The sequence below is a fragment of the Chamaea fasciata genome, unplaced genomic scaffold, assembly GCF_029207755.1.
Source record: "Chamaea fasciata isolate MVZ Bird 193981 ecotype frontalis unplaced genomic scaffold, bChaFas1.0.hap1 SCAF_8, whole genome shotgun sequence".
Lineage (NCBI taxonomy): Eukaryota > Metazoa > Chordata > Aves > Passeriformes > Sylviidae > Chamaea > Chamaea fasciata.
In genome coordinates, this window is record NW_027094093.1 from 8,122,078 (window position 1) to 8,147,989 (window position 25,912).

The 25,912-nt window shown below is 38.3% G+C and overlaps 1 protein-coding gene across 6 annotated transcripts in view; it reads right to left on the reverse strand.

Moving 5' to 3' along the window:
* The window catches only part of COL5A2 (collagen type V alpha 2 chain), a 161,874-nt gene that overhangs the window by 12,185 nt on the left and 123,777 nt on the right, over positions 1-25,912 (reverse strand). For all 6 annotated transcript variants that reach the window (XM_066189560.1, XM_066189558.1, XM_066189557.1 and 3 more), the window contains 33 exons: positions 24,401-24,445; positions 23,838-23,891; positions 23,171-23,224; positions 21,679-21,732; positions 20,850-20,903; positions 20,082-20,135; positions 19,003-19,047; positions 18,016-18,069; positions 17,109-17,153; positions 14,766-14,819; positions 12,901-12,999; positions 12,415-12,459; positions 12,213-12,311; positions 11,743-11,796; positions 11,124-11,231; positions 10,571-10,624; positions 9,787-9,885; positions 9,093-9,146; positions 8,498-8,596; positions 8,347-8,400; positions 8,195-8,248; positions 7,652-7,705; positions 7,032-7,085; positions 6,652-6,696; positions 6,120-6,218; positions 5,240-5,347; positions 5,056-5,109; positions 3,513-3,566; positions 3,352-3,405; positions 2,284-2,337; positions 1,410-1,517; positions 1,249-1,302; positions 997-1,050 (listed from right to left, as the gene is read on the reverse strand). In XM_066189560.1, the coding sequence (XP_066045657.1) occupies positions 997-1,050; positions 1,249-1,302; positions 1,410-1,517; positions 2,284-2,337; positions 3,352-3,405; positions 3,513-3,566; positions 5,056-5,109; positions 5,240-5,347; positions 6,120-6,218; positions 6,652-6,696; positions 7,032-7,085; positions 7,652-7,705; positions 8,195-8,248; positions 8,347-8,400; positions 8,498-8,596; positions 9,093-9,146; positions 9,787-9,885; positions 10,571-10,624; positions 11,124-11,231; positions 11,743-11,796; positions 12,213-12,311; positions 12,415-12,459; positions 12,901-12,999; positions 14,766-14,819; positions 17,109-17,153; positions 18,016-18,069; positions 19,003-19,047; positions 20,082-20,135; positions 20,850-20,903; positions 21,679-21,732; positions 23,171-23,224; positions 23,838-23,891; positions 24,401-24,445 (2,124 nt within the window). The remainder of the gene's footprint in view (positions 1-996; positions 1,051-1,248; positions 1,303-1,409; positions 1,518-2,283; positions 2,338-3,351; positions 3,406-3,512; positions 3,567-5,055; positions 5,110-5,239; positions 5,348-6,119; positions 6,219-6,651; positions 6,697-7,031; positions 7,086-7,651; positions 7,706-8,194; positions 8,249-8,346; positions 8,401-8,497; positions 8,597-9,092; positions 9,147-9,786; positions 9,886-10,570; positions 10,625-11,123; positions 11,232-11,742; positions 11,797-12,212; positions 12,312-12,414; positions 12,460-12,900; positions 13,000-14,765; positions 14,820-17,108; positions 17,154-18,015; positions 18,070-19,002; positions 19,048-20,081; positions 20,136-20,849; positions 20,904-21,678; positions 21,733-23,170; positions 23,225-23,837; positions 23,892-24,400; positions 24,446-25,912) is intronic.

Sequence of the window (25,912 nt, forward strand, 5' to 3'; positions counted from 1 at the left end):
AAATGAACACTCTGAGGCTAATAAATGTGAATGAGCTAAAAGCTATTATCATCTCTTTTATGATCAAACAAATGAAATGAAATAAATATCAAGTCCAAATGATATAAAAGTTCCACCCATGTCCTCCCAATCTTCAATTCCAAACTCACTCCTTTAAAAGACACTTTTTTATTTCTCTTTTTTTATTTTTCTCTTTCACCTCAAGTATATAAGCACTGCTAGAAAACTCACCCTTGTCCATTCTTTCCAATATCATCAAGCTTGAGTCCATATTCAAACTTTTTATTTCCATGGTACAAATTAGTGTTCAAACAGACCTTTTTTCATTTTCTCAAATACTTTTAGAAGACTTCACATGTATATTGAGCGTTCCATAAACTTAACATTTGATAACCTTACAATGACTGCATTGTTATTTTCATTGTAACATTAAAAGGCATATGAAGCATGACACAGTTCTCTGGAGTTCAACTCTCAACTTGATCCACAGCTAGTATTTTTTTATAGTGTTTCTGAAAATGTTTCAACAGAAGAGATTTTGTGTTTGTGGGTTTGTTTTGAGTTTATTTTAATGGAACTTATGAGTAGCTCCACCAATGAGAGAGCCCACTAGAGGCTCTTTCTTTTCCAAAAAGTGTCCTAATTTCAGCTACCACTAAAAGGACAAAAAAGTAAAATACAGAGGAAAATATAACTTGGGGTTTTTATTCCTCTAAGCAATCAAGTCACTGGAGCAATTTGAGCAGCAATATGAAAGCCTGCTTAACCCAATGGAAAGCTTTGGAGCAATGTCAGGCATTGTACCAAGCTGAAGACTAATGAGCTTTACTTAATGATGCAAACAATCAGCCACAGAAGTCAGTGCTGACAAACTGTTCTTTTCAATAGCATCAGGCCATAAACACTGCTTCACGTCTCTTGCTTTATTTAACCTTCAGATTTTCTTGGTGACCATTTTATAAAACATACCTACTAGGAAAATGATAATTAACTTACAGTAGGTCCTGGAGGCCCAACTCTTCCAGCAGATCCTGGGAATCCGGTAGCACCCTAAAAAAAGCCCCTTTTTAATGCCATCTTTATCAAAAGAAACACATCTAGTTACCTCAAATGTTCTTGGCTGAATTAGTGAACAATTATATGTACATACCAAAAAAACAAGCTAAGATAAGGAATAATATACACATTACATAAAATTTTGGTATTAGATTATCTGCAGTGAGGTCTCAACAGATAATATCTACTTACAGGTGGACCCTGAGTTCCTCTACCACCTTTTAGACCAGGAACCCCTGGAGGGCCCTAAAAGGAAAGGACAGAGAGAGGGATGATAGTGAACACCCATACCTTTTTAAATGAACAAGATCAGCCTATGTCACTGCTTCTGTGATGATTTTATTCGTACTTACTGGGGGACCATGAGACCCAGCAAGACCCTGTGGTCCTGGAGACCCAGCATCTCCTTTCTGTCCAGGTTCTCCAGGTTCACCTTTCACACCAGGCTGACCATCAGGGCCCTATAAGAAATAATATTTAGAAGAAACATCAGGGCAGGCAACACCAAATCTTTCCTAACAAAATAATTCTGTAGAGAATTTCTAAAAGGGTAAAAAAAAATAAAATACCAGGGATACAAATCAGTCCAGCAAACACTGCATTTGTTTAATGATTCAGCATGGTCTTCAGAAGATCACTCATGACATTTTCTAAGCATTCTGTGAAGCCAGTATTTCCATTTTAAATATTTTACTTATCTAGCTCACATTTTTCTTCTCTTTAGATTTTCTATTTTCTTCAGCAGCTACAAAACAAACATTGTCTTTTCTAAGCTTTTTTTTCCCACCAAGGGAAGCAGGTGCAAGACTGTGAAAGGGATCCTGAAACAGGATATTTAGGCTGTGGGAAAAGTTAGGGTATTCCAGTCCATCTGGTCCATCACCTCATTCCAGCCTTCACTACTCATGGCTCAAATCTTTTCTACCTTCAGTAGTCACTTTTTAACTTCCCTCATTTTAATCTCAAAGGAGCAACATAGCATACTAATGAAAATATAAAATCTGGTGTGCAATTACATAATCTTAACAGGAAAACCATTTTTCAACTGTCTAGGCTGCTTATTGGCCCTTTCCTTCACTTGATATACTGATGGGAGAAAGAAACAGCTCTTTTTGAAGCAAAAATGTGACTCCCAATCCAGAACACCACAATATTACTCATAATGAAGGAAATGAAGCGTGTCAAAGCATGAGTAAAGGAAACTCATTAGTGTTCCAAAACACATACCGGAGGGCCAGCAAAACCAACGGCGCCAGTTGGGCCATTTTCTCCTCGGGAACCCTGGTCAGAAAAATTGAAATAACTATTTAACAACCATCTTTCTACAGATAGTATCAGTTACAGCTCAGCATATCAGAAAGGATGTCACCTGTTTACCGTCATAAGTGTCATTATACTTTTGCTCTGTTAATCAAAATCAAATGATCTTTTAATCATGAAATAAAGGATGTTAGCTATGATGTTAAAAGCTGCCATGTGTTCAAGACTTTATTGAGCTTTCAGAATTCAGAGATGGAAGACACAGGCAAGCATTAAAAACGCATTAGGAGAAATTCTGGTCACAACCCATTCCTTCCAATGGCCAAAGAACACACACTTCATTCAACCTACCCCTCCAATCACACTGGGGAAAAAAACAGTAGTTCAAAGATGTCCTCTTCTGTAAGGTCACAACAGGATTTCACTGAGCCTTCCACACAACATTTGCTTGGAAAAAGAAGCAGCTGAAGGCTGCGAATGCCAGTACTCCCTAAAAGGGTGGAAGCTGCTCCAAGTTATATTGGAAATAAGTTCTGATTTATGACAGGGACATAATCAATTTGAAGCAGTATGAAGGATCTAGAAGGGCTGAGCCTCTAATTCCCTGATTGAAGTCAACCCTTCAAATACTTCAAATCACTAATAGATGGAAGATGACAAGAGTTACATAACTGGATGAACTAAGGATTACCTCTGTGCTTTGCCCATTAAATATTTGTTTATATACAGTGGTATCTAATAGGGGCATGCTTCTAAAAACATTGACCCAATTACAAGTGGTGGCATAGTTTCAGGATTGAGGTAAGTGAGACTAACACTATAAAGTTTGCCCTAAAACAAGTATAGGTCACAGGAAGAAAATCTGGTAATACTTTTGCAAGTGCACAGCAACAAGCCAGAACTTCACATTTGGCTACAGAGAAAGGGAAAGAAAAAGGGGAAAATATATCAGCAAATAAGAAAAATGCCTCAAGTTTGGATCAGTGTTAGATATTGTTAACTTATACCAGACAAAAACAAAGCATGTTTACTCACAGGGTTTCCACGAGAACCAGGAGGACCAACTAGACCTCGAGGACCTGGTTCACCCTTAAAACAAAATGAAAGGATTTTATTTCCCAAGTAACATTAAAACACTACTGAACTCTGATAATTTCAAGAAACTTCAGGAGGGAATGGAATAAAAATCTGTTTACCTTTTCGCCAGTGGGACCTGCTGGACCCATTGGGCCTATTGGACCAGGGAGACCCTTTTGAACAAATTAAGATGAAAGGAAGTTAGAAAAATGATGCTCCAAAAAACGATAGTTTAAAACCTCTCGTATTCCCTTTTTCATTCCTTCGAATTCTTCTACTTTATCTCTGGAAACTTCTTTTGTCTTCTTTATCTAAAATTGACTTGCACTTCCTCTCCCAATGACCAAACTCCCCACAAAAGACCTGCTTTCCTTCCTTCTCTCTTTCTTCTCTAAATTCATCATCTGCTTTATGCAGTATTCATGAATAAGGCAAATGATATTAAAAAAAAAAAAGCCCCAGCTTTATTTTGTTCTCTCAAAAAGAAATCAAGTCTTTTTTCCCCACTTGCACAGAGCTCTGTTTCTTTTAGGTTAGTATTTACCTTACTTAATTTTAAAGTATCCATCATTTTTTTTTCTGAAGATTCATTTAGATCTTACAAACTACTCAGAAATGTCCTTTATCTCTTCATAAGGCAGGCAAATACATTACAAACTCTCCATTCAAACCCACCAACCCCATATAATGATCCTTCAGCTCACCATTACTTCACCTGTTTGTTAAGCACTGTAAACTCTAAACATCCCTTACAATGACGAAGAACTGCTCAGTATCTTTGGATAATATTTGATTTAGATAACCAATTCCAGCTCACAGATGATAATTTTATTAGAGCTTCTGTATAGCAGGGTTTCTCAAAATATTTTTTCCTCTTTAACAATAAATTTAGTCCAGACAGGATCCCTGTATTTTGACTGTACTTCAGATTTCCAAATGCTTAGCAGCTAGTACTCCCACTGGCTTGCACAACCAAAGAATTTCAGATATATTCTCAATTCATGTAAAAAGTACCTCAAATATTATCTGGGAAGGAAAAATGGTCATTGCACACAACGAAAACACAGTGCAATTGGAATTATTGGTCAGTTGGTCTGTGCAGCAGAGTGCGTGCAATGTCTCTTGAACACATCTTGAGACCTTAGAGACCTTATTAATGCAATGGAGATTCCAAACTTTACAGAAGTGCCAGCAACTTACTGCATATGTGAAGCTTAGTACATTTACAGCAATTTTCACCTGTGAAATTCAGGACGCATTGTGGGCAACTCAATGCAGACAATAAGGATCTATCAGCCTTAGTCCAAGACTGAGAGCGAGAAGGTTTGCTTTCTGCCTATTCATTTCTGCCTGTTCATTTCTTTGTATTTTTTACTATAGTCAACTTAGACAAATCCCAAATAAACTGTGAATTTTTTCCATTGAGCTCTTAACTCATATTATTGATGATACCAAAGAGGGGCTTGGAACACAGACACCCCAAAACGTTGTGCACAGAAGTCTTGAAAAATTTGAACATTTGGAGGGTGAGGTAATGACTGTAAACCCATCACACACCATGATAACACTGCATAGTGTTTAACTCTGCAGGCTGAGTCCTCTGGCACAGCAAAAAACCCATGTGTGAAGAGTAGGTGTAAAGAGAGTGGCAGATTTACTTACTCTTGCCCCATCGTTGCCAGCTGTACCTTCAGCACCCTTCTCACCAACGCCGCCCTATGGAAAACACCACAAAGTCCCAGTTACGGCACTGAATGCTGAATAGGTCATTGGAATAACTGCAGTGTTAATAACAATAATAGCAGGAGGTCGTTCTACTCAGAAGGACAGCAATAAACAGACTTACTCTATCACCCTTAGGGCCAGGTGTTCCAGCAATGCCTCTCTCTCCAGGCATGCCCTGAAGGCCCGGTGGGCCTGGATCACCAGGTGTCCCACTAGGGCCTGGGCTTCCCTGGAACAAAAAACAAGTCATTGCTATTCATCTGAGAAGCATCTTTGTCTCCAGGCAGCAGAACATGTTGTGCCTGTGCTGAAGTCTCTGGGGTACAGTTTTAAGTAGAAATTTTATCTGAAATTTGGACTTTATTCACATCCAAATACTTTTCTTTTCCCATTGTGTTACTCAGGAAGTTCAACTGTAATATCGTAGTTCTTCCAAATACATTAATATTTAATCAGTGCATATGGGAGATGAAAACAGACAAAAAAAAAGAAGCTTGAGAATCTTTCTTCCTTGACCTTGATTTTACAAAGGTTTAATGTAGAAACTAGGTACAGGTAAAAGTTGCCAGGGGCAGAGATGTTCATGCCTATTACAGGTCTATAATTCATGCCTACTAGAAGCACTCCCTGCTTGCCCTGACTTTGCCGGCCTAATCACATCCATAGCAGGTACATGCATGCAGGCAAGAAGCTTTCAGCATTTTCTCTTAACTGCTTAGCCCTGCCAAATGCCTTTGTGTAAACTGGCATGGCTCTTGCAACATTGCTAGAAGGTTTTTCTGAAGTTCAGAAATTACTTTGCCCAATTCCACTGTGAATTCTCAACATTTAAGTATGTTGCAATATGTTATTAATATTGTTATAACTGGAATTGTGTGTCCTTCCTTACACACAGAGATGCTTTTCATATTTATAATAAAAAAATCTCTCTCGTGTTCATACAAATGAGCAGAATTGTACATGACATCACTGCAGCAATGCAAAATCTCTATTCAGTTTACCTTTGGGCCATCAGGACCATGGCCTCCTGCCATGCCCTTTTCACCCTGGAGTCCTGAGGCACCTGGCTCTCCCCTTTCGCCTGGATTGCCACGTTCTCCCTACAAAATGGAAGATTACCATTTATTTACAAGGCAGGGTAGAATCCTGGTAGACAAAATCCTAAATAGACCATAAGTGCAGTAGAGCCTCTGAACAAATTCTAGGAGAACTGATGAAATAAAAACTAGCTTTATGTTTTTACTGTTAGAGGTGGCAGAAATATGTTGCTCAGCAAACTAAAAACTCTCATTTCACAGCATGACCCAAATCATTTAGCAGCTAGTACTCAACACCATTTCAGGACCTACAAAATGATTAAAGGTGATAGATTTTACAGAAACTCTATTAAAACATATCCATATTTACAACCATTTGGTTGGTGGGGAAAAAGGTCAAATACAGACTTTAAGCTGTTAAAGTCCATTATTATGCATCAACTTCCAAAATCAAAGAACCGTTATGAATATTTAAACTCTGAAAGAAAACACTTACCCTGGGGCCCAATGGACCAACAGCTCCAGGATCTCCAGGCACACCCTAAGAACAAAATTCACCATTGTCATTATGAAATCATATTCATAACTTCATAGCTATGGAAATTAGAGACAAACATTTTTATTTCCAAAGTACTGTGAATGTAGATGGCCAGTTCTAAATCCTATCTGTCAGTGACAAGAGGTGATAGTCCAGCTCAGTCCAAGAACACAGATTCTCATAATTATTTTATGCCAAAGCAGTTCTTGGACAGCTTGCAGACTACATCAATCAGTAAGTATTTTGAAACAGAGTGGGAAACTCAATTAGAAAGGGAAGAAAATGTAAAACTACTTCATAAATTGCATTCTTTTAATGTTATGTTACACATACATTACCTGATCACCTGGCTTTCCTCCCTCACCTGGAGGACCTGGTGGGCCAGGCAAGCCCTGTAAAAAGTAAATAAAATGGTCACTAACATGATAGAAAGTTATGTAAATCCAGACTTAACTAGGACACCAAGATCATGAATGTTGAAGTACATTCAGTAGAAGAGCACACCCTCAGAGATCCCCAAGGGAAAGAGTTACATAAATATTGCACCAAAGTGTTTGCCCCTCTCTAAATGAGATGGCAGCCCTTCCATAAAATTTGTAGGACATCTCAGCCCTAAAAGCAAAATTCTCTATAAACAGATACTGATTTAATTGATACTTCATTATCAAGACAATTATTTTGCGACATCTTTGGAACTTTTTTGGAAAATCTTCAAATCAAAACTGATTAACATCAAAGGTTTTCTCAAGGATGCAGAGCTGGTATTTAAGCCTTTGCCAGTTTGGTTTAGTGCACAGCTGATATGAAAGTTATGGATCATTAACTATTCTGAACATCCTTGCCTTAGTTGTGGAGTTGTGTTATATTATACATAATTTGATCGAATTTCTCCAATTTAAGTTGATAAAGACATGGCTGTTTATTTTTTAATTAAAAAAATAGAAATGAAGGCACATACCTGAAACCCTGTAGGACCTGGAGGGCCTTGTTCTCCTCTTTCTCCTGCCAGACCCTACACAAAAGGAAGTAATAAGTAAACAGAAGAGGAATAGAGGCAGAATCCACAATTTTTATTTTCTCTGAATATGCATATTTTCAATTAGGTATTTATTTATTATACATTTTTGCTTATCCCAAGACAAGATGGCCTATCTAAAAGATGTAACAGGATGTGTATCATTTCTTTTAAACCCTTCCCCCTAAAAGTTCTCTGGTAACAGGAAAACACTCAGTTGCATCAAAACCAAGAGAGATGGGAAAATTAACTATGAAAACTTTTTACCCCTTGCACTATTTTTGTAATGGTTAGTAAAAGGAATTAGACTACTAATACATATGTATTAATACAAAGCTATCTATTTTTCTAGGACAATTTTTTCTTAAACATTCTTGGAATTTTTTGCTTGGAATCAACAACTGGCATGAAGGTTGGTAAGAACAGAAGCCAAGAGGAGTGAGTGGACGGAGTGCCAGGAAGGCAGAGAAGTAAAACCTGACTTACTGGTGGGCCAACAGGACCGGAAGGGCCAACTTCACCATCTTTGCCAGGGGCTCCCTACATTAAAATGACAGGGGAAGAAATCTTGTATAGTGAGCACACATAACAGAAAAGCACCATTTTCTGTAATCAGTGCAAATCAGAGCCACACTCACTCTCTGTCCTGGGACTCCTGCATTGCCTGCTTCTCCGGGTTTTCCAGGATCACCCTAAATTGCAGAAATAAAAATGACCAGGTTTAGGTATTTTTTTGTCCATTAAAAGAAACAAAAATGGTTGAAGTCAAACAGGGATTGCCATACTCACACTACTACCCTTTGGCCCAGGAAGGCCCATGCTGCCTGGCTGACCTCTGATTCCTATGGAACCTGCTGGACCCGGACGTCCGTCTTCCCCAGGAGCACCCTGCAGAGATAAAGCATCTTCCACATTAAATTCTAAATATATTTATTCATATGAGCTTAGTAATACCAAGAAAATGCTTGTATATATAAAGAAAATAACATGAACCTGGTTTGGGGTTTCACTTATCAGTCAAAATGTCTTTAGAGCAGACACAGAATAGCCATACTGCTGGATTTAACCAAATGCTATGCAATTACTACAACTGAATCAAATACAAATTATTTATTGTGTCCTTAAAGCAACAACTAGAAAAATATTTAATTCAACCATTTAACTATGATGCAGCAGCTGGTAAGCAAAAGACACTGCTACATAGACTAAACTAAACAAACGTTATTGCTACTAATTTTTAAGTTAGGAATGTAAAGTGAACTATCAAAAGAGAAGATTAGCCTTAATAAATAAAGAAAACTTATGTTAATTAAAGCAATTTCAGTGAGGTAAAACCTTTGAATTACTGTGACATTAACTGAAAAGACTAATTTTTATCACTTACCAAGGGGCCAAGTTTTCCTTCAGGGCCTTGAATACCTGGATTTCCTGTCAAACCCTAAAAGCAGGAATAGTACTAGTATTACAGTTAGCTTGATCATTCTATAACAATAAAGAAATATAAATAAATCACAAAGAAATGCTCAGTTACTAACTCCTCTATGTCAAAGGTCTTCATCCTTATCTTAACTTCACCCCTCACTGCCTTTGATCTTCCTTCTTCCTATTCTCTCTTTTCTTGCTTTACACCTCTTGAGCTTCTCACAGGCTCATCTTTATTTCTGCCATGATCTATATCACATTTTACTGCTCCCTTTGTCCCCTCTTCTGATATTTTGAATTGTCCTCCAATAATTTTCCTGAAAAAAATCTCTGGGTGATATGTACCACTCAATCTTCTATGTTATTAATCACCAATTTAATGAAGGTGGGCCTTCAATCCATGTTACCTGTGGCAACTGTGCTTCACAAACACATGTCCTTCATTTGCATCAGCTGTTCTCAATCAGGGCTGTTTCTCCTTTTTCTAAGACAAAACCTGTGCTTCCCAAAATCAGCAGGAAATAAAGACAGGTCTTCTGGCCTTTAGCCCCACTGAAACCAGTCTGCCCTTGTATAACAGAATTCCCAAACACTCACTGCTGCCTTTGGAAAATGCAGGGTACCAGGTTTATAGGGTACTGCCATCAGTCCCTTACCCTTGCACCTGGAAGGCCAGGTTCACCAGGACGTCCAGGATCTCCCTGACCTCCTTTAGGTCCAGAAGATCCTGCTGGACCACGCTCTCCTTGGGCTCCCTAGAAAGACACCAGTGAGCTACTAGTCAACAGCTAGAACAGTGACAGCAGGAGAAGGTTAAATAAAAACAGTATCTTCTATTAAGAACCTATTTTTGCAAGCAAAGTTAAAAATACTTTTACTTTTATTAGTTTCCAGTTATTACCTTTTCTCCCCAAAATTATTACTTAGAAGTTGTCTCTTCCTTAAAGCAAGTTTATATAAGCATTTTAGAATCCCTGTATTTTTACAAAGAAGTTAGGAATTTACAGAAGTACTAGACAAATGTCTGTGTGAGTCACTTCCCTGGAAGTGTTAGAGTAGTTAGGAAAGCCAGATAAACCAATCTTTTTAAAGGGACAAGTCTAGAAAATCACACCACACACAAAGAATAGTCAATTTTTCACCGAGCCCCCTACTACACAGTAATACTTAAAACATTTTAGAACACGTCTATCCATTATCTGTGCACATTTCAAAATGAGGGAGCATTAAGCCAGGGATAAGCAAGCAAAGCTGAACATCATGGGAACTGAAAGCGACTTTTCCCAACAAAGTTTTGTCTCAAAACATTCAGACCCCCTTTTGGCATTTGTAAATTGGATCTGTCTTTTTGCCCAGAAGCAGATATTTTTAATGGAACGCTTTCTTTTTCTATGTCTGGATGTATACACAATAAAAGATGGACACTTTAATTTCATTTACCTTTGGTCCAGGCAAGCCATCAGAACCTGGAAAACCACGGTTACCAGGAGCGCCCTAGAAAAGTAGATATGAGAAAATTATCTTAATTTTTACATAGCTTATTGCAAATAAAGGACCGGATTTATGGATTGAAGATTCACTCCATTTCCTTACAATTTTCTTACTTCAGTACTTTAACTTGGTGGGTGGGGAGTGAAGGTTATGGCTTAGAATGGTAAAAATATCACTGTCTCATTCATGCGTGCTGGACAGCTCCTTCTGTGCGAACAGCCTCATGGAAAGCAAAGATGGGCAGTTGGACAGGTGTGGGAAGAAGTCTGCAGATGTGCTTGTCCTATCTCCATCCTTTCCGATACCATACTATCCTGGGGACTGAATCCCCACATAAAAGTACCCAGTGTAAAAAAAATAATGCACAGTAGTAACCACTGCTAGGAAAATATGATTTCACTACACCCACAATCAAGCTGTAAGATCATCCATGGGTAGGTCAAAAGGTTTTTCAGCTTAGCAGCACATCTCTTAAGACATATTATTCCTCTAGATTCCTTACCCTCTCTCCAACAGGACCTGGTGGACCTACTGACCCTGGATCACCTCGAGGACCTCTTTTCCCTTCTTCACCTATGGGGCCAATGGGACCCTGGGGACCTTGTGGGCCCTAGTGAGAATAAAATGTTATTTTAAAAAAACCTTTTTAAGCTCACCATTTCTCAGGCATATAGAAACAGATTGTCTCCTGGACACTATAAACATTTTTCCAAATAAAGGAGAAAAAATAGTTAGGTTTTGGATCAGTTAAAAATAACAGCTTTTCAGCATCTGCTTTTCTCTTTTACAATGTTTATAAGCTAATAAACTGTAATTCTGCAGCTGGGCTGTACACTGCTTCTTATAATCACAAACAATAATTTGTGTTTGGTCAAACTGCAAAGGAGTCAAAATTCAGTGAGACTCTAATAGAAATCTTCAAAGAAGACAGTGGTAAAGAAACTATTACTTCACCTCTGTATTTTTGTCAGTTGTTACATGATTATTTAACTGATGAGAAAGAAAGCTGAAGATTGGTTGATAAACCAACTCAAACTCTGCAGAGTTGATTTTCTCCCAAAAGTTACATGGTTATAACTCTCTGTGTTTCCTCTTCATCCTAAAAAGCAATGGAGACTTACAGGTTCACCTTTGGGTCCTGCTTCTCCCTTGAAACCTGGGACACCAGGGTCTCCCTGAAACAAACACATGAAGAGCAACAGTAAAGTTAAAAGTCTGCATAAACCACTTGATCATTTTGTATTATGTATGCCATGAAACAAACATTTCCTAGTTTAGTCACTAATTGTAGGCAGTATAATATGATGCTTATAATGGTTTTTCTTTACCCTTATTATGCTTGTTTATTTTTATGTTAGCAAGACAAAAATTTAAACAAATCTCGTTTCCCAAGTTTATAAAGACATGTGTCTTTTTCAAAGAAGTAGCGGTATTTTTGATACACTGCAGATTCACAGGATCTGAGCCTTAGCACTCTCCCTGGCATGCTCCTGCTGTATTTAAAGGAAGCCCACCGCTAATCCCTGCTTCAGTTCCGTGGAGTGACACGTGGAGGACACTACAATTCCCAAAGAGACAAAGATCCTGTTACCGGCTGGCCTCGAATCCCAGGGGGCCCGGTGCTGCCCTGTGGGCCTGGGGAACCAGGGGGGCCTGGTAATCCATGGGGGCCTCCAGTGCCTGGAGATCCCTACAAACACAAACAGCAAGCACAGTAAGGAAACACAATCAAAATAAGGAAATAAAAGAAATTAACCCACACAATTTCTTCAACAGGAAATACGATTACTTACAGTAGGGCCCTTTGCGCCAGGGGAACCATCTGTCCCTTCAGCGCCCTAAAGATAAGGTACCAATCATTAAAAATCATTTTAATGAGATGGGCATCAGTCACAAAAGCAGAAGATAGTTATTTTATCCTCTTTACAAGAACAGAAAATAAAGGCTATTAAATAAATGCAGCAACATATACAAATGCTAAATAGGGCAATAAAGCATGCAAATTAATGAGATTCTTAATGTTGAAGATCTTAAGCTTTAAAGTACTTTGAGGATTGAGACTGTATCAAGCTGTGTAACTTTCAGTTTTCCAACTTGTAATAAAATAACAAATAGTTATCAATACAATTAGCACGAAACAAAGGAATGAGTCATCTTTTCCTTGGGGAAAAGAAAGTAATTTGAGTAAAACACAGTATCTGGTGGGGCACCAAAAACCCGCCATAAAGAGGCGAACATGCACAACCTGAGCACTGAGGAGCTCAATTCAATGTACTTACAGGGAGACCCTGTGACCCGGCTGGGCCCTGAGGACCCGTTTCACCTCTTTGTCCTTGAGGACCTTCAGGACCTCGAGGACCTGTTGGACCTGCTTCACCCTAGGATTCCGCATGAGAAAACAACTTGAGATTATTTCACTCTAAAAAGCAGCACGATAAAGTAACTCAGGAGAAATACTGAGCTTTAACAGAAAAATAAGTTATGTTTGAAGTCGTTTATTATCCTTCAAATACAATTTTGCTTACTTAATTTTGCTTCTATTACTTCTAGGTGAATGCGAACATTAAAAGTATAGACAGGACTTTTACTCTATGTATCCAAGACAAAGACACTTACTGCAGAAAAGCAGCACTATCCAGCAGTCCAAATAAGATCAAGAACAGACCTGTCTCTCTAAAATCCCACTATGTGTCTGTAATTTTACAAGTTTTTTGTTGTTTGTTTTTTTTTACCTTCATTTACAGCAAGGCTCAAGATTTAGATATGGTAACACATCTGGGATTGGTTGATTTGGGGTTTTTTTGCACAGTAGAGATGAACTCACTGTTACAGAACTATATTAAATATCAAATCCCTGTAAGATTAGACAGGATGATAAAAAAATTCTTCCCAGCATCTTCTTTGAATTTTAATTCTATATAGGAAATATACCTTTTGGAACTGATGGCTGTTAATATCACGTCTTCATAAAACAAGTCCACATCTTCATTGCATAATCTGTTGAGTTTTTATGAGTTCAAAGCAACTATTCCAATTTTACATCATCTGATGATCAAACTTGAAGGCAGTTTCTCCTTTTCAAAATCTCTGATTCATCATGTGACAGCTTTTTTAAACATTTACTTAGGTAAAATCATGCTGAGCCATATACTAAAACATTTTATGACATGCACTACAAGGGCTATCATTTAACTGTACGCTCCTCCTGTCTAGACTGTGCTTTTTCCAAGAAAGGCTGGAGCAGATGATCCTAGAGGTCCCCTTCCAACCTGCTATTCTATGACTCTATGATTAAGTTGATAATGTTACTAAGACTTGTTTCCAAACAGTGTCATGAATGTTGCCAGCTTCACAACAACACAGAACATCTGCTGATCTTGGCCACCTGACCAGCTGAGAGTTTCTTCTTGTATAACATTTTCTCATCATGTTTTAGGAGTGTAAAGGGACAAAGAGGAGCAACTGGATGCAGGGCATGAATACGAAGTACAAGGAAGCTGTATGAGTTGCCTTTTCTACCTTCTAAGACATTGGCTCAAAGCTAAGAAGCAGAAAAAAAAAAAAGCGCACTTTCTTGAAAAGCGAGAGAGGGAAGTGCCACAAAGACAGCGCTGCAGCAAATGGAAGATTTTCATTTCACAGCCCAATCACTCCAAGCCATAAAAGGTAGTAATTGTAATTTGCTCTATTGTGATGAACCACACATCTCTGTTGGGTTCAGGCATTTTCCTTACCAGTCTAGATCATCTCAAAAAGTGCTCTTGGCCAAAACTAGAAGTTTCAGCACTAGAAGGCCCATGCCTCCATACTGTCTTCGACTTGCCCTCACAGCCTCACTTCTAGCAATGTATCGTAATATTCTTTGAATATTCTGGACAAGATTACTGAAGCACAGCATGGCAGTCATCTTATAATCACCCCGTGACATGAGCAAAAGGGAAAGCAAAGTATCTTAACAGTGATGAATTGTAATTGCTTCATTTGACTGGCTTTTTCTCTTCTGTCTGAAGGTCTTGACTAAGACTGATTTCACAGCAGCTGCTGGGGATCTGTACACACATCTGAGCTCTGTGTAGTCTAGTACACATTTTCAGTTGTGTGGTGTTAGACATTTTAAAAAGACACTTTCATTTTATTTTTTTACCTTCATACCAGGAACACCAGGAAAACCTGGAGATCCAGTTATGCCAAGTGGGCCCTATAAAAGACAGACACACAAAGCTGTAATTCAGCAGTTTAGATCACACAGATTAGTATCTCATCACTGGGTAAGTGTGGGTCTAGAATTACATGTATCTTTTAGTCATAAAACCTTAGTTTATAACAAAACCAAATAACAATAAATATTTAGTTTTTAAGTGATACATATACATTTTATGGAATTGTGGTTCTTTAATAATGGGTTTGCCCACCACAGCTCTTGATTCAGCTATTAATCCCTGAATTGCAATGTACACAATTCACAGTGATCAATTATGGGACTTAGGATTCCTAAATCCACAGGAGTATTCATTTGAAAGCTGTAAAAGACAGATCTTGCATCCAAATTTCAGGCTAGAGACAGAAAGATGTTTCCATTCCCATAATATCTCTTGTGCTGAACAAGACATTCAAGAGAACTTTCTACTGTACTCCAAAGTTTTGGGATTGCGGCACACAGTGGTTATTTATACTCACTGCAACCCCGTTCCCAGATAATTCCTCTTTATCTTCTCTAGATTTTCTGTCTTTTTGTAAAATATGATTCATGCCGAGAAAAAAAATGTCCTATGTAATTAAGCTCACCTGACAAACTTAATCAGAACAATCTGTTCCACTGAGCATTAATTACAGGCAACATTTCTGCATGACCTTGCACTGGATTTCTACGAAACTGATGTAACAACTCACCAAGTATATTTTTGAAAACCTATGCCCCAATTTATTGGATCAGAAATAATGTCTGCCAAATCTCTCTCTTGTTGCAGGAAGAGTTCCAGGATTATGCTGTACCACTGCACTGACCCAAATAACAACACATTTCATTAACGCTTCCTCCAGTGAGAAACACATGAATTAAGGATGAGTATGTCCCTTGTGACACTTCATGGGGTTTTCCAAAAATATAGCCAACCACTTATCATGTCCAGTAATGCTGAGCTCGCTTTTTATGCCAAAGAAAAATTGCAAGATTCATGTAAAACCTTATAGCTTGCCACCCATCTTCTTTTAAATTTATAATTTGTTTTAAATACTGAAAAAAAATTTTTTTGTTTGAAAGTTTCTTTTAACAACTTACCTTTCCTTCATGATACACTAAATAATTGAGTTTTGTGGGGTTTAGGCACTTACACTCGTTTTTTGAGCTTCTATTACAGTTAATTATTTCTTAATGAAGTGTTTAATAAAACAGTCTGCTCATTAAGATAACACAGGCAAATGAATTTTTCTCAGAACTTTGTCACAAGTAAATAAAAAGTTTGCACAGAATGAAATTCTAACTGCAGGCAGGTGCGGTTTAGGGTTTTGAGCAGGGTTTTTTGGTGCAGTGCTTTTGAGGTGTTTGGTTGTTAGGTTTTGTGTTTGGTTTTTGGTTTTTTTCTAAGCTGAACATCACAAAATGGTAAAGGCTGACTACATCAATGGGTAGAAGCTCTTATCCATATCCTACAAGTGACGCTTTCAAAAAAATACAAATATAAATACCACATTTTTAAAGTGGAAGTTGGCCTTGCACAAACAGTACAAAACCATCACCAGTTTTCACATGCAAAAGCAACACAAAATGAACTGTATGTGTGGGAATAATCCCTGACCCATGTGAATTCACACAGATTTAATTTGCAAATGCAGTGCGAGATTGGACTGTAGGATCCGACATCCTTTGCTGCTCTGAGTGTAAAGAGCCATGTCTTCCTCTGCAGCCCTGCTGCCATGGTGGGAGAATTTCAGCAGCCATACAAACCAGGCTTTCTCAGCTTGGCAGACATTCAGACACACGCATCTGTCCTTCAGTTCAAAAAGTGACTGTCCTTAAGGAAAAGGCCCTTTTCCACATTTGGTAATGGAACAACTGCAGGGAGCAAGTTGTGCTAGCAGTGAGTGCCTTTCTTCTTGCTGACAACAAGCCTCAATTGCCAAATTTGCACATGAAGGAGGAAAACATGCAATTATGAACTGCTGTAGATTGCAGTGCATGCCCTTGAGACACTTTCCTCCACACCATATGAACTCCAGAAGAGCAGCAGAGCATCAGCTCCCCAGGAGATGCTATGGCCGACTCCTCTGCAAATTAAAACCTTTAGGTGAAGTAAACTACAGAGGACAATTTTGCAGAGGACAGCACTGAAACTAAAGTGAGTAGAACTACGAATCATTCTCGGATAATTAATTCCAAATGCATGTAACTGATACCAGCAACTGCCAACATTTTTTTCTTTTTTGTAGTGTCAAAAAGTAAGTGGAAATATAAAGTGAAAAAGTGGGTGATTGAGAACCAACCACTTACCATTGGGCCTGGCTTCCCAGGCATACCATGCTGGCCACGTCCACCCTAGACAAGAAAACAGAAAAAACACAGAGTATTTGTAAGAACTCTACCTATTTTTTAAATTATTTATTGTCAGCATTTGTGATAAAACTATATATAGTAAAGTGATGGAAGAAATGCTGGGTTGCACACTCCTCTAAACACTGTCATGGAAAACTTCTGTAAGAAATTATGCTCTCATCTGAGTTAATGGATTTCTCTGTTTTCAGAAAGGACAGCATTTTGAGAGTGTCATTGTATGGGCCACATGACACAAGTGGATCATATAAAAGTCATAGGGAGAAATGCCATAAAAACAATACTTGACACTGGATGTAAAAGCAGCAAGATGAAAGTTCTAACTCAAATACGATCTCATGTCAAGGAGACAAATCAAAATATTTTTAAGAAGATAGCCTTATTATCTGGAATTCAGTTTTGAGATTTCATCTAGGTTGAAATCTCATTTGAAAGCCTTCATCTTAGCTTTCATTTTAAACCTTTTTCCAGACACAACTGAAACATATTATTTCCTGTTCAGTAATTTTTGCTGAAAAGAACCCCTCCCAAGAAATCCCACAGAAACATAGAAGACATTTTTAGATCCCAGAAAATCATGCTGTGAGGGTGTTTGGACTCATGGGCAGCTCTGTTATGAGAAGTTCCTGTATAGTTACCACTCTCATTTTAAAACTGCTTTTAACTTTCAAAATTCATAGTAAAGATCTCACCCCAGAAAATTCCTCAGCCCTAACTTTCTTAATCTATAGCAGAACTCACAACACAACTGACTAGCAAATCACATGAACAAACACTTTCAGGCTCAGGGCTTTCAATTTAAGTTAACAAGAGAAGAATGACAAAAGAGAAGGAAGATTCTACTTACAGGGGCACCCTGTGGTCCAATTCGTCCTCTTTCTCCTGGCATTCCCCTAGGTCCCTTGAAGAAAGAACAAAAAGTGCATTATTTAGAAGGTTATCATGTCAGAATAATAAAAAGGGTTGTTTTCTTTTTTTTTTCAATTCTGCAGGAGTAACTCATCTTGCCCTAAAGCAGAAAAGAAGCAGCAGCTCATAAAAATCCTTACAGTCTCACAGGCTTGCACAGTGGAAATTTAATAAACTGTAATATTTTTTTTTACATTCCAACAGTATTTCCAGTCTTAAACACATTAGAATAAATTCTGTATGTACTCACCAGTGACAATAATGCAACTTCTTTCACTAAATCTCATGCACAAATTAGATTCCACTTCAGGGATATTACATTCTACACACAACATAGTGCTTCACAGAGAGATGCCATTTTCTGATATCAGAAAGAGGCTTTACTTCCAGAAGCACTGCTGAGAGTCAACTTTTGTCATGTAATGCTACTCACACATATTCAGTGGTCCAAAACGACATGTGAATGAAAATTATTCTAAAAAAATTTCTCCGTTTTGCTCAGGTCATGCATACTTATCCTCACTGTAACCTCCAAAATCCTCTGTCCATGGTTTCCTGAGCTAGTTCATTCCTGATCTAAATTACTCCAGTTCTGCCTCAGAGCAACCCAAGCCAGTTTTTCTCATGTTGAAATCACTCCATATGACGAATCAACATGTAAAAAAGAAAAAAACCATTACCCTACACCTACATGAGTTGGGAAACCATCATCACACCTACAAATTTATCATTATTACCTATGTCTGTAAATGGAGGAGAAGAACAGCTGACAGTGGACCTCACTCTCAGAGAAATAGAAAATGAAGCCTTCATGAAGAGAAAGTTCAGCTCCTTGAGTTCAAACACAGGTATCAAACCCCAGAAATTCCCACTAGCAGCAGTATTTGCAATCACTTCTGCAATACCCAATGCATGTGACACTCACGAGAGGACCTGTTGGACCCATGGCTCCGGTCGGTCCCGACTCTCCCTAGGACAGGAAATGAAATGACAGAATTAGAGAAATGGGTGAAAGGAAAATTGAGTCACATCTCACCCCTTTCCTCTGTGCCTCTGTTGGACCTCAGGGGCAGATTTGCACAGGTACCTGTGTGCATCACACTCGGCAAGGACACTGTTCCCCACACTGATGGAAACACCATGTTCATGAGTTCTCGGTGTTTATGGTTCTCTGCCAAAACTGCTGCTCTTGTTGCCTCCACAGAAAGTGGTAGGCAATCTTGGAAAAGAAATCTTTTCTTACACAAACTCTCCTTAACTACTAATCTCACATTTAAATTTAGATTTTGGAAGATGCACTTCAATTACTATGTTTTTAATCTAAAGGAATAGTTCTCTCCCACATTCAATTATCACTTATGCCAAGCCAAAAATATTTCAGCACCAGCACTGATGAAAGTGGAAAAGCCTGAAAAAAATGTTCTATGCTCTTTCAAAACATCTTTTAACCTATCTTGAAAGAACTGACTCCAGCTGGCTGTCCTGTGTCACCACTGCTTTGATATGAAGTTGTAAGAGTGGTGTAGTGCCAATGGGGATCAAAAATTCTAAGAGAATAAATTAATAAAATAGTCAGTTTGATTAAAATATATCCGCTCTCCAATGCCTGTTTCTTTTAAGTCAATCAATCATAATTTGAAAGAGGAGAGTCAGGATCTAATTATACATTGCTTTATTGGATTATATTAAAAAAATGTTCAACTTGGTCACATTGAGCCAACAAGAACCATGAACTGTCCAGCTGCAAAATGTGCCAGGGCCCTCTGTTAAGAGACCCTGCTGTCTTCAGTATGTGTGTCACAAATGGAGCCCTCAGCTCACCCAGTGATCCCTTACAGCCCCAAAGCAGCCCCACTGGAGTTGGGACTGGCACTTTTGAACTCTCTCTCCCATATAAAGGTCAGAGAGGGTACAAAGCTGTGTTCAGAAGATCTCCTGCCTTGCAGGATCTTGGTATTACACAAAACATGCTTAATCATTTAGTTGTTTGGGCCATAAAAATACCTTTGCTCCAGCTGCTCCAATTTCACCTTTTGGACCGTCAAGTCCTTTCAATCCCTGTAAGTTATAAAAATACAAAGAAATTGTATTTATATATGTATACACAGAGAGCACTCCTACTATTATTGCTAAAGTAACTTGATACTAAAGAATGGATCTGAGGTGGTAAGAGTAAGTAAAGAAAAAAAAGAAGAAAAAAAAACAGACGGAATAAAGTTTTTAAACATTTCCTAAATGGAAACCATTTGTACAAGGTACATTTCCTTGGATTTGGTTTCCTTTTTAAAACAAGAAAGTTTTTTAAAAAAATCCTAAAACAACAAGGACAAGGCTCTGAGCCATAGGAAACCAATTTATTCCTCCCTGAAGTAAAATTCTGGCCAGAAAACTTGGTAATTTGTAATCACTCCATGTTGCAAACATATCCACCCCTCAAGTTCCCCACCCTAATGCAAGACCTGCCAACAGAGTGAGAGAACTGTCAGGTTTGCGCCTCCTGAAGCTTGGCAGGGCTTGTGCAAGCTCCTTCCAGATTCCCAGAACATTTGAAAACAGAGTGAAGAAAGCACTGGAGCATGTAATACAGAGGTCAGCTTAAAGGGGAATAGCACTGATTTTCTGCAAGGCCCTCTTTCTATCAATTGCCAGTAATTCTGCTACAGCTGCCTTGTCTGTAGTGTAGGCAAATTCTGCACAGATACAAAGAAAAATCTTCATTCCAAAACTGCCAGGAAATATCATCTATATCAGAGGGAAAACCTTGTCTCTTACCCGGTGACCCTTGAGACCTGGGAGACCAGGAGCACCAGGAAAGCCTCGAGGGCCCTAGGTAGGAAAAAGAAAAAAAACCAAATACAATCCTGATTCTGCAGATCAACCCAGCAATAATGGTACTAACAGAGATAAGGGCAGCAGCAATATTAACATTGCTAACACCTTCATCGTAGTGATGAGGAACAGCATTGGAGCAGCTCACAGATGATAGAGCCTTGAAGTTATTCTCAGCATTATACACATTTTCACTACATTAAAAGCTTTATCATTTATATTGTTGTGTGATCCAACTTCAAATTTCAACAAAAGTAATGAAATAAGATGAGTGGCAGGTCAAGTTTTGAGGGTTAATATGGACAAGCATTAATTAAGCTGAGATCAAAATTCAGAGCAATCACTTAAAATGAAATAGAAATTCAGACCTGCAAAATGCACCTGTTCTTTCAGAATATGTCAGTCCAGAAACATGACAAACAATCATTAGCAAAACATATTTAGCAATTAAACCAAAGCTCTCTTGCAGCTTCCTACCAAGTTTCTCTGGAAAGGCTAACAGAAGGGAGGAAAGTCCCTTGTGTCAGAATATTGTTGATATGAATTTAGAACAGAAATCTCAGCTAACAATTATCCTCTCAGCAACAAAGCAAACGCTGATCTGGAGCCTAGGAGTGAGCTAAGACAAAGACTTCAGATACTGAATGGCAGAACTTTGCACTCATAATTAAAAGCAATACTGATGAGTCACATCAGGGTGAAGCAATAAGGAACCAGTACCATATGATGACATATGATTATTTTGCTAAAATTTAAGTAATCATGCTCTTACTGGAGATCCTGGAAATCCAGGCTCACCGGATTGTCCTGGTCTACCAGGTTCACCCTAAGGAATGAGAAAAAACAAGGAGCACATTAAAACAGAAGATCTGAAATGGTTTTTGTAGCCTTCTTCCATTCAAACAAATGAGGACATTCACATCAGTATTATGCATCTTCTCTTTGCTGTAACAATGTCAGTGACATGAATCGATTGCATATGTGCCTAGCAAGTGTGCATTGGACATTAGCTCACAAAGGGTTTTTAACCAAGAACAGAGAAAACTGAACCCTGAGCCCACAATGTTGTCAAGAGATGGGGCTGCCTCCTGATTTTCCTGGGAATTAATGAGGCAACCTTCTGTCATCTTCACAAAGAGCATCAAATTGCTGTTACTTCCCACTGGAACAGCAATTTAAAACTGCTTGCATTGTAGCTTGTGACTCTCCTTCTGTTTAAATGTTTGAATACATGTATAATTTCATTCTAGGACAGTGGCTCTTTTCTGCATATTGCAAAAGGAAAAACAATATGGTGAAACCAAACAAATATATTTTGAAGATGAATCAAGCCCTCCAAAGTCACAGCCAAATATTCCTTTACATGCATCAATCAGTTCAAATACACCCAGGACGCCAGGATGCAGGAATAGGAAAGGCTCCAGAAAAAGAGTTTCAGGTCAGAGAGACGGCAAGGTGCTTCCCAAATGCAATTAAAGGCACCCAAACAATGGAAATGGAGGAAGTTCTTAGAGCAGTGTCAAGGTTTGACTTCCCTGCACTGAGTTAACTATTGCCAAGGATTGTTAAAAATCCTTGTACCGTTTAATGGGAAGGTAGCTGTTACACAATTAATTTCTCTACTAAAACGGCATCTGCAGTTTTCTAATTAATTTCCATTTCATAAATTACTGTTCAGATGGATTTAGTGTAATTTGCAAACAAATAATCTACATCCACCAGTAAGGTCTTAGGCTACTATTGAGCAGTACATATATGCTCATAATAATATATATAAAACATATGTTTTATGTATCTACGTATACATACATGGATAAAGAAAAAAATCAGTTAGGAACATAATCAATTATCATTTTTTAAAGAAATTAAACAGAATCTTGTCCAGACACGTGTATGCTGCCATTATAGCTCTTCTAACCCAACATCCAATCCCAAAAGAGATGCCTCCAAGCGAGCCCCTGTGATTTATTATTATGTTTGATTTCAAGAGAGATTATCTCAGTTAAGAACTTACTCAGGCAAGAAATAGAGAGGGTGCTTAGATTTTAGGTATGATGATGACATGTAAGAAAAAGAAAGGAGGGGTTGGGAGATGGTTGCCAAGATTCACAGTTGTGATGCTGGATTTAATGAGGAGCACAATTACAAAGGAAAGCCGACAATAGTGGTTAGAACAGGCACATCTGCTGGTTAGTCACTGTCTCACAGATGCCAATGTTTGTTTTATTAAAAATAAAACAAGCTACAAAGAATAACAAACTTACATCTTCACCAGGTTTGCCTGGAGGTCCCTCTGGTCCACGAGAACCAACTGGCCCCTAAAAAATAAATGTATTTGTTGAGAAGTCAGTTTAGCCATCACTTAAATATCTATTTACTCCATTTCAAAGTCTGGCTTTACAAAAGCAGATGTAGAAAAAGGAAGATTTTATGCCGAAGCCCATTTGCTCAATTTTGTGGTGCCCTTTCTAACCATCCTGATTCTAGAAAACCTGCATTATAGTATATGAAAATACAGGATGGCTTCTTTACGGAAAAAAAAATCCAAAACATGAAAAAACACAGTTGCTGTAGCTTCAAATCTCTGGCTCTTGCATTTACTTTTGAATCATTTTGTTGCCTCAGAAAATATATATTCTCATCATCCTTTGTGTAAGTTACACTATCAGGTATGGTTTTACCAGTGCCTAACAATCCTCAGGCCTGTGCTGGAAAAGTGAGAATGATTGTTTCTAATACAATCACTGCTGTTCACATTCAAAACAACTCAAATTCACTGATCCAGGGCAACATGCTTTGAACACCACAATTCTTCACTGAAGTACTTAATAGTTTCAGCTGAAACAACATGACAAAAATTATGCTCTGAAGTGAAAAAGTATAGCATTTTTGCAATTCTATTGTAGGAATGTTTGCATTTATTGATCTTACCATAGGTCCTGGATCCCCAGGTTCACCAGGTGGGCCTGTGGGGCCAGCACCACCCTAAAATTAACCAAAGATTAATACAGTTACAAATTCCAAAAACAGTTATAAGGATATAATTTAAAATACATGACCAGGAAAATCACAGCCTATGGGAGAGTCTGGATTCTAATTCAGAACCAGTTCACATTTCCATATGAGTGGAAGTGGGATACTAAAACCCCTTAAACTATAGATAAATCCTGTGCCATACACAAACCCCACTGGAAACTTAACACCATGCCAATACCAAAACCAGAACAGTCTCCATTTTCATTGCTGCTCACTCATTAAAAAACGTGTTGGGTTAAAACCCTGTAAAAGATCTAATGAACTGTTCCTTTGGAGCCAACTCCTGTGTATAGAGTCCATCTGGAGCAGAGCCCATGTTTAAATTCCCTTCTGGATGAAGGTGCATTCAGCCACAAGTCCCTGAGGATGGACACTGCCCCAGAGATGCACAAACCCCTCTCACTACGAGCTCTGCCTTCAGCTCTGGCCAGTTAAATCCCCTGAGGTTAAGCACTCACTTGTTTTCCTTGGAGACCCTGAGGACCTCTTGGACCCACTGGACCCTGTTGAACACACAGCTTGTTACACACTGGAAAACAACCTTGCCCAAGTAACATTCACCTTACAAAAGGCAAAATGGCCCAACAGTGACCACCAGCATTCCTACAGCCTGAAAGGTTTTTACTCAGAAAACTGGCACTATGAAACACAAACACGTGTTGAATGAAATCTTCGAAGTCCAAAAGCCACATGAGTATAATTTCATTAGCAGCTGAAAATATGGACTTGGCTTCTTCCTGCAACCTCACAGTCTCTGGAATGACAAAAACCAAACTGTCTGTCTAGCTCCATGAAGAAAATGTAGTAACAAAATAAGAGTTGGGGGGGATAATCTTCACTTGAAGGGAATGTCACTATTCGGATGAATCTCATAACTGAATCGATGACAAAACAAATTAATCTTCTTGTTCTCAGTCATGAGCTGAAAAGCAGTAGTGAAAGGATGTGTTTAAATGTATCATGCAAACCACCAAAAGAGCTTTCCAAATCATTGTGGTTAGTTACACAAAACTCGGATTGTCCCTTAGAAAGTGTCATGGAACTTTTAGGAACAATCTTAAACCTAACTGTAACTTGAAACCTGAAATAAACATTATCTTGTTTGAAAGTAATCATCTTGGTTCTAGGAATACAAAAATATCCTTAGCAGACAACCATTCATTTTGACAGAAATTCAAGACTTATGTCTGTTGAAATTCAATAATTTTTTACTAACTTTTACAAAGCAGATGCAGAAGAGTTAGCAATGGGCCATTAAAAAAAAAAAGCTAATGAACATTAGAAACAAAACAATCTTTCAGCTGTCAGTTACCCAGCTTACCAGAGAAGGAAAAAAGAATGTCACATAACATGATGAATCAATCCAAAGACAGCGAGTGCCAACTGACTTTAGCAGACTTTGTGTAAGGCCATAGATATATTACAACTAAATTGAATCATATTTGAGAATGATAAGAGAAGAGGTAGTACAAGAGGTGCAACACCTTGTGAAAAACTGAGTGAAAGGATTAAGTCAAACTGTGAAAGTAACAAAGTAGGACAGACTTGTGGAACAAATCATTTTATGTTCAGAAAGCACATTCACTGAAGACAGACATTCATCAGAAAGTTCTTTGAAAAAATCACTGCAAAAGTTAGTCCTAAGCATCAAATTATCTTTAGAACCTTTCATGTGGTATTGGAACTAATTTTGAAGGCTACTAGTGGGCACTTGGATAAGATTCAGGTGGGCAAACTCATGGGCAATACAATCACTAAAGGATGGTTTCCTTCAGAATGGTTGTTAAAAATATCATCAAAGAGGGCAACAGTATTTCCAAGATACCAAATATGAGGAGAGGCATTATTAAGAAGCAATCCCAAGAGAGAAAACTTAGGGTGGTGAAACAGCTCTCACAGACAGTAGAAAATTTCAGTGTTACCATTAAGTCCCCAGTGCACTCAAAGGGCATATCAAAATAGTGCTGGAT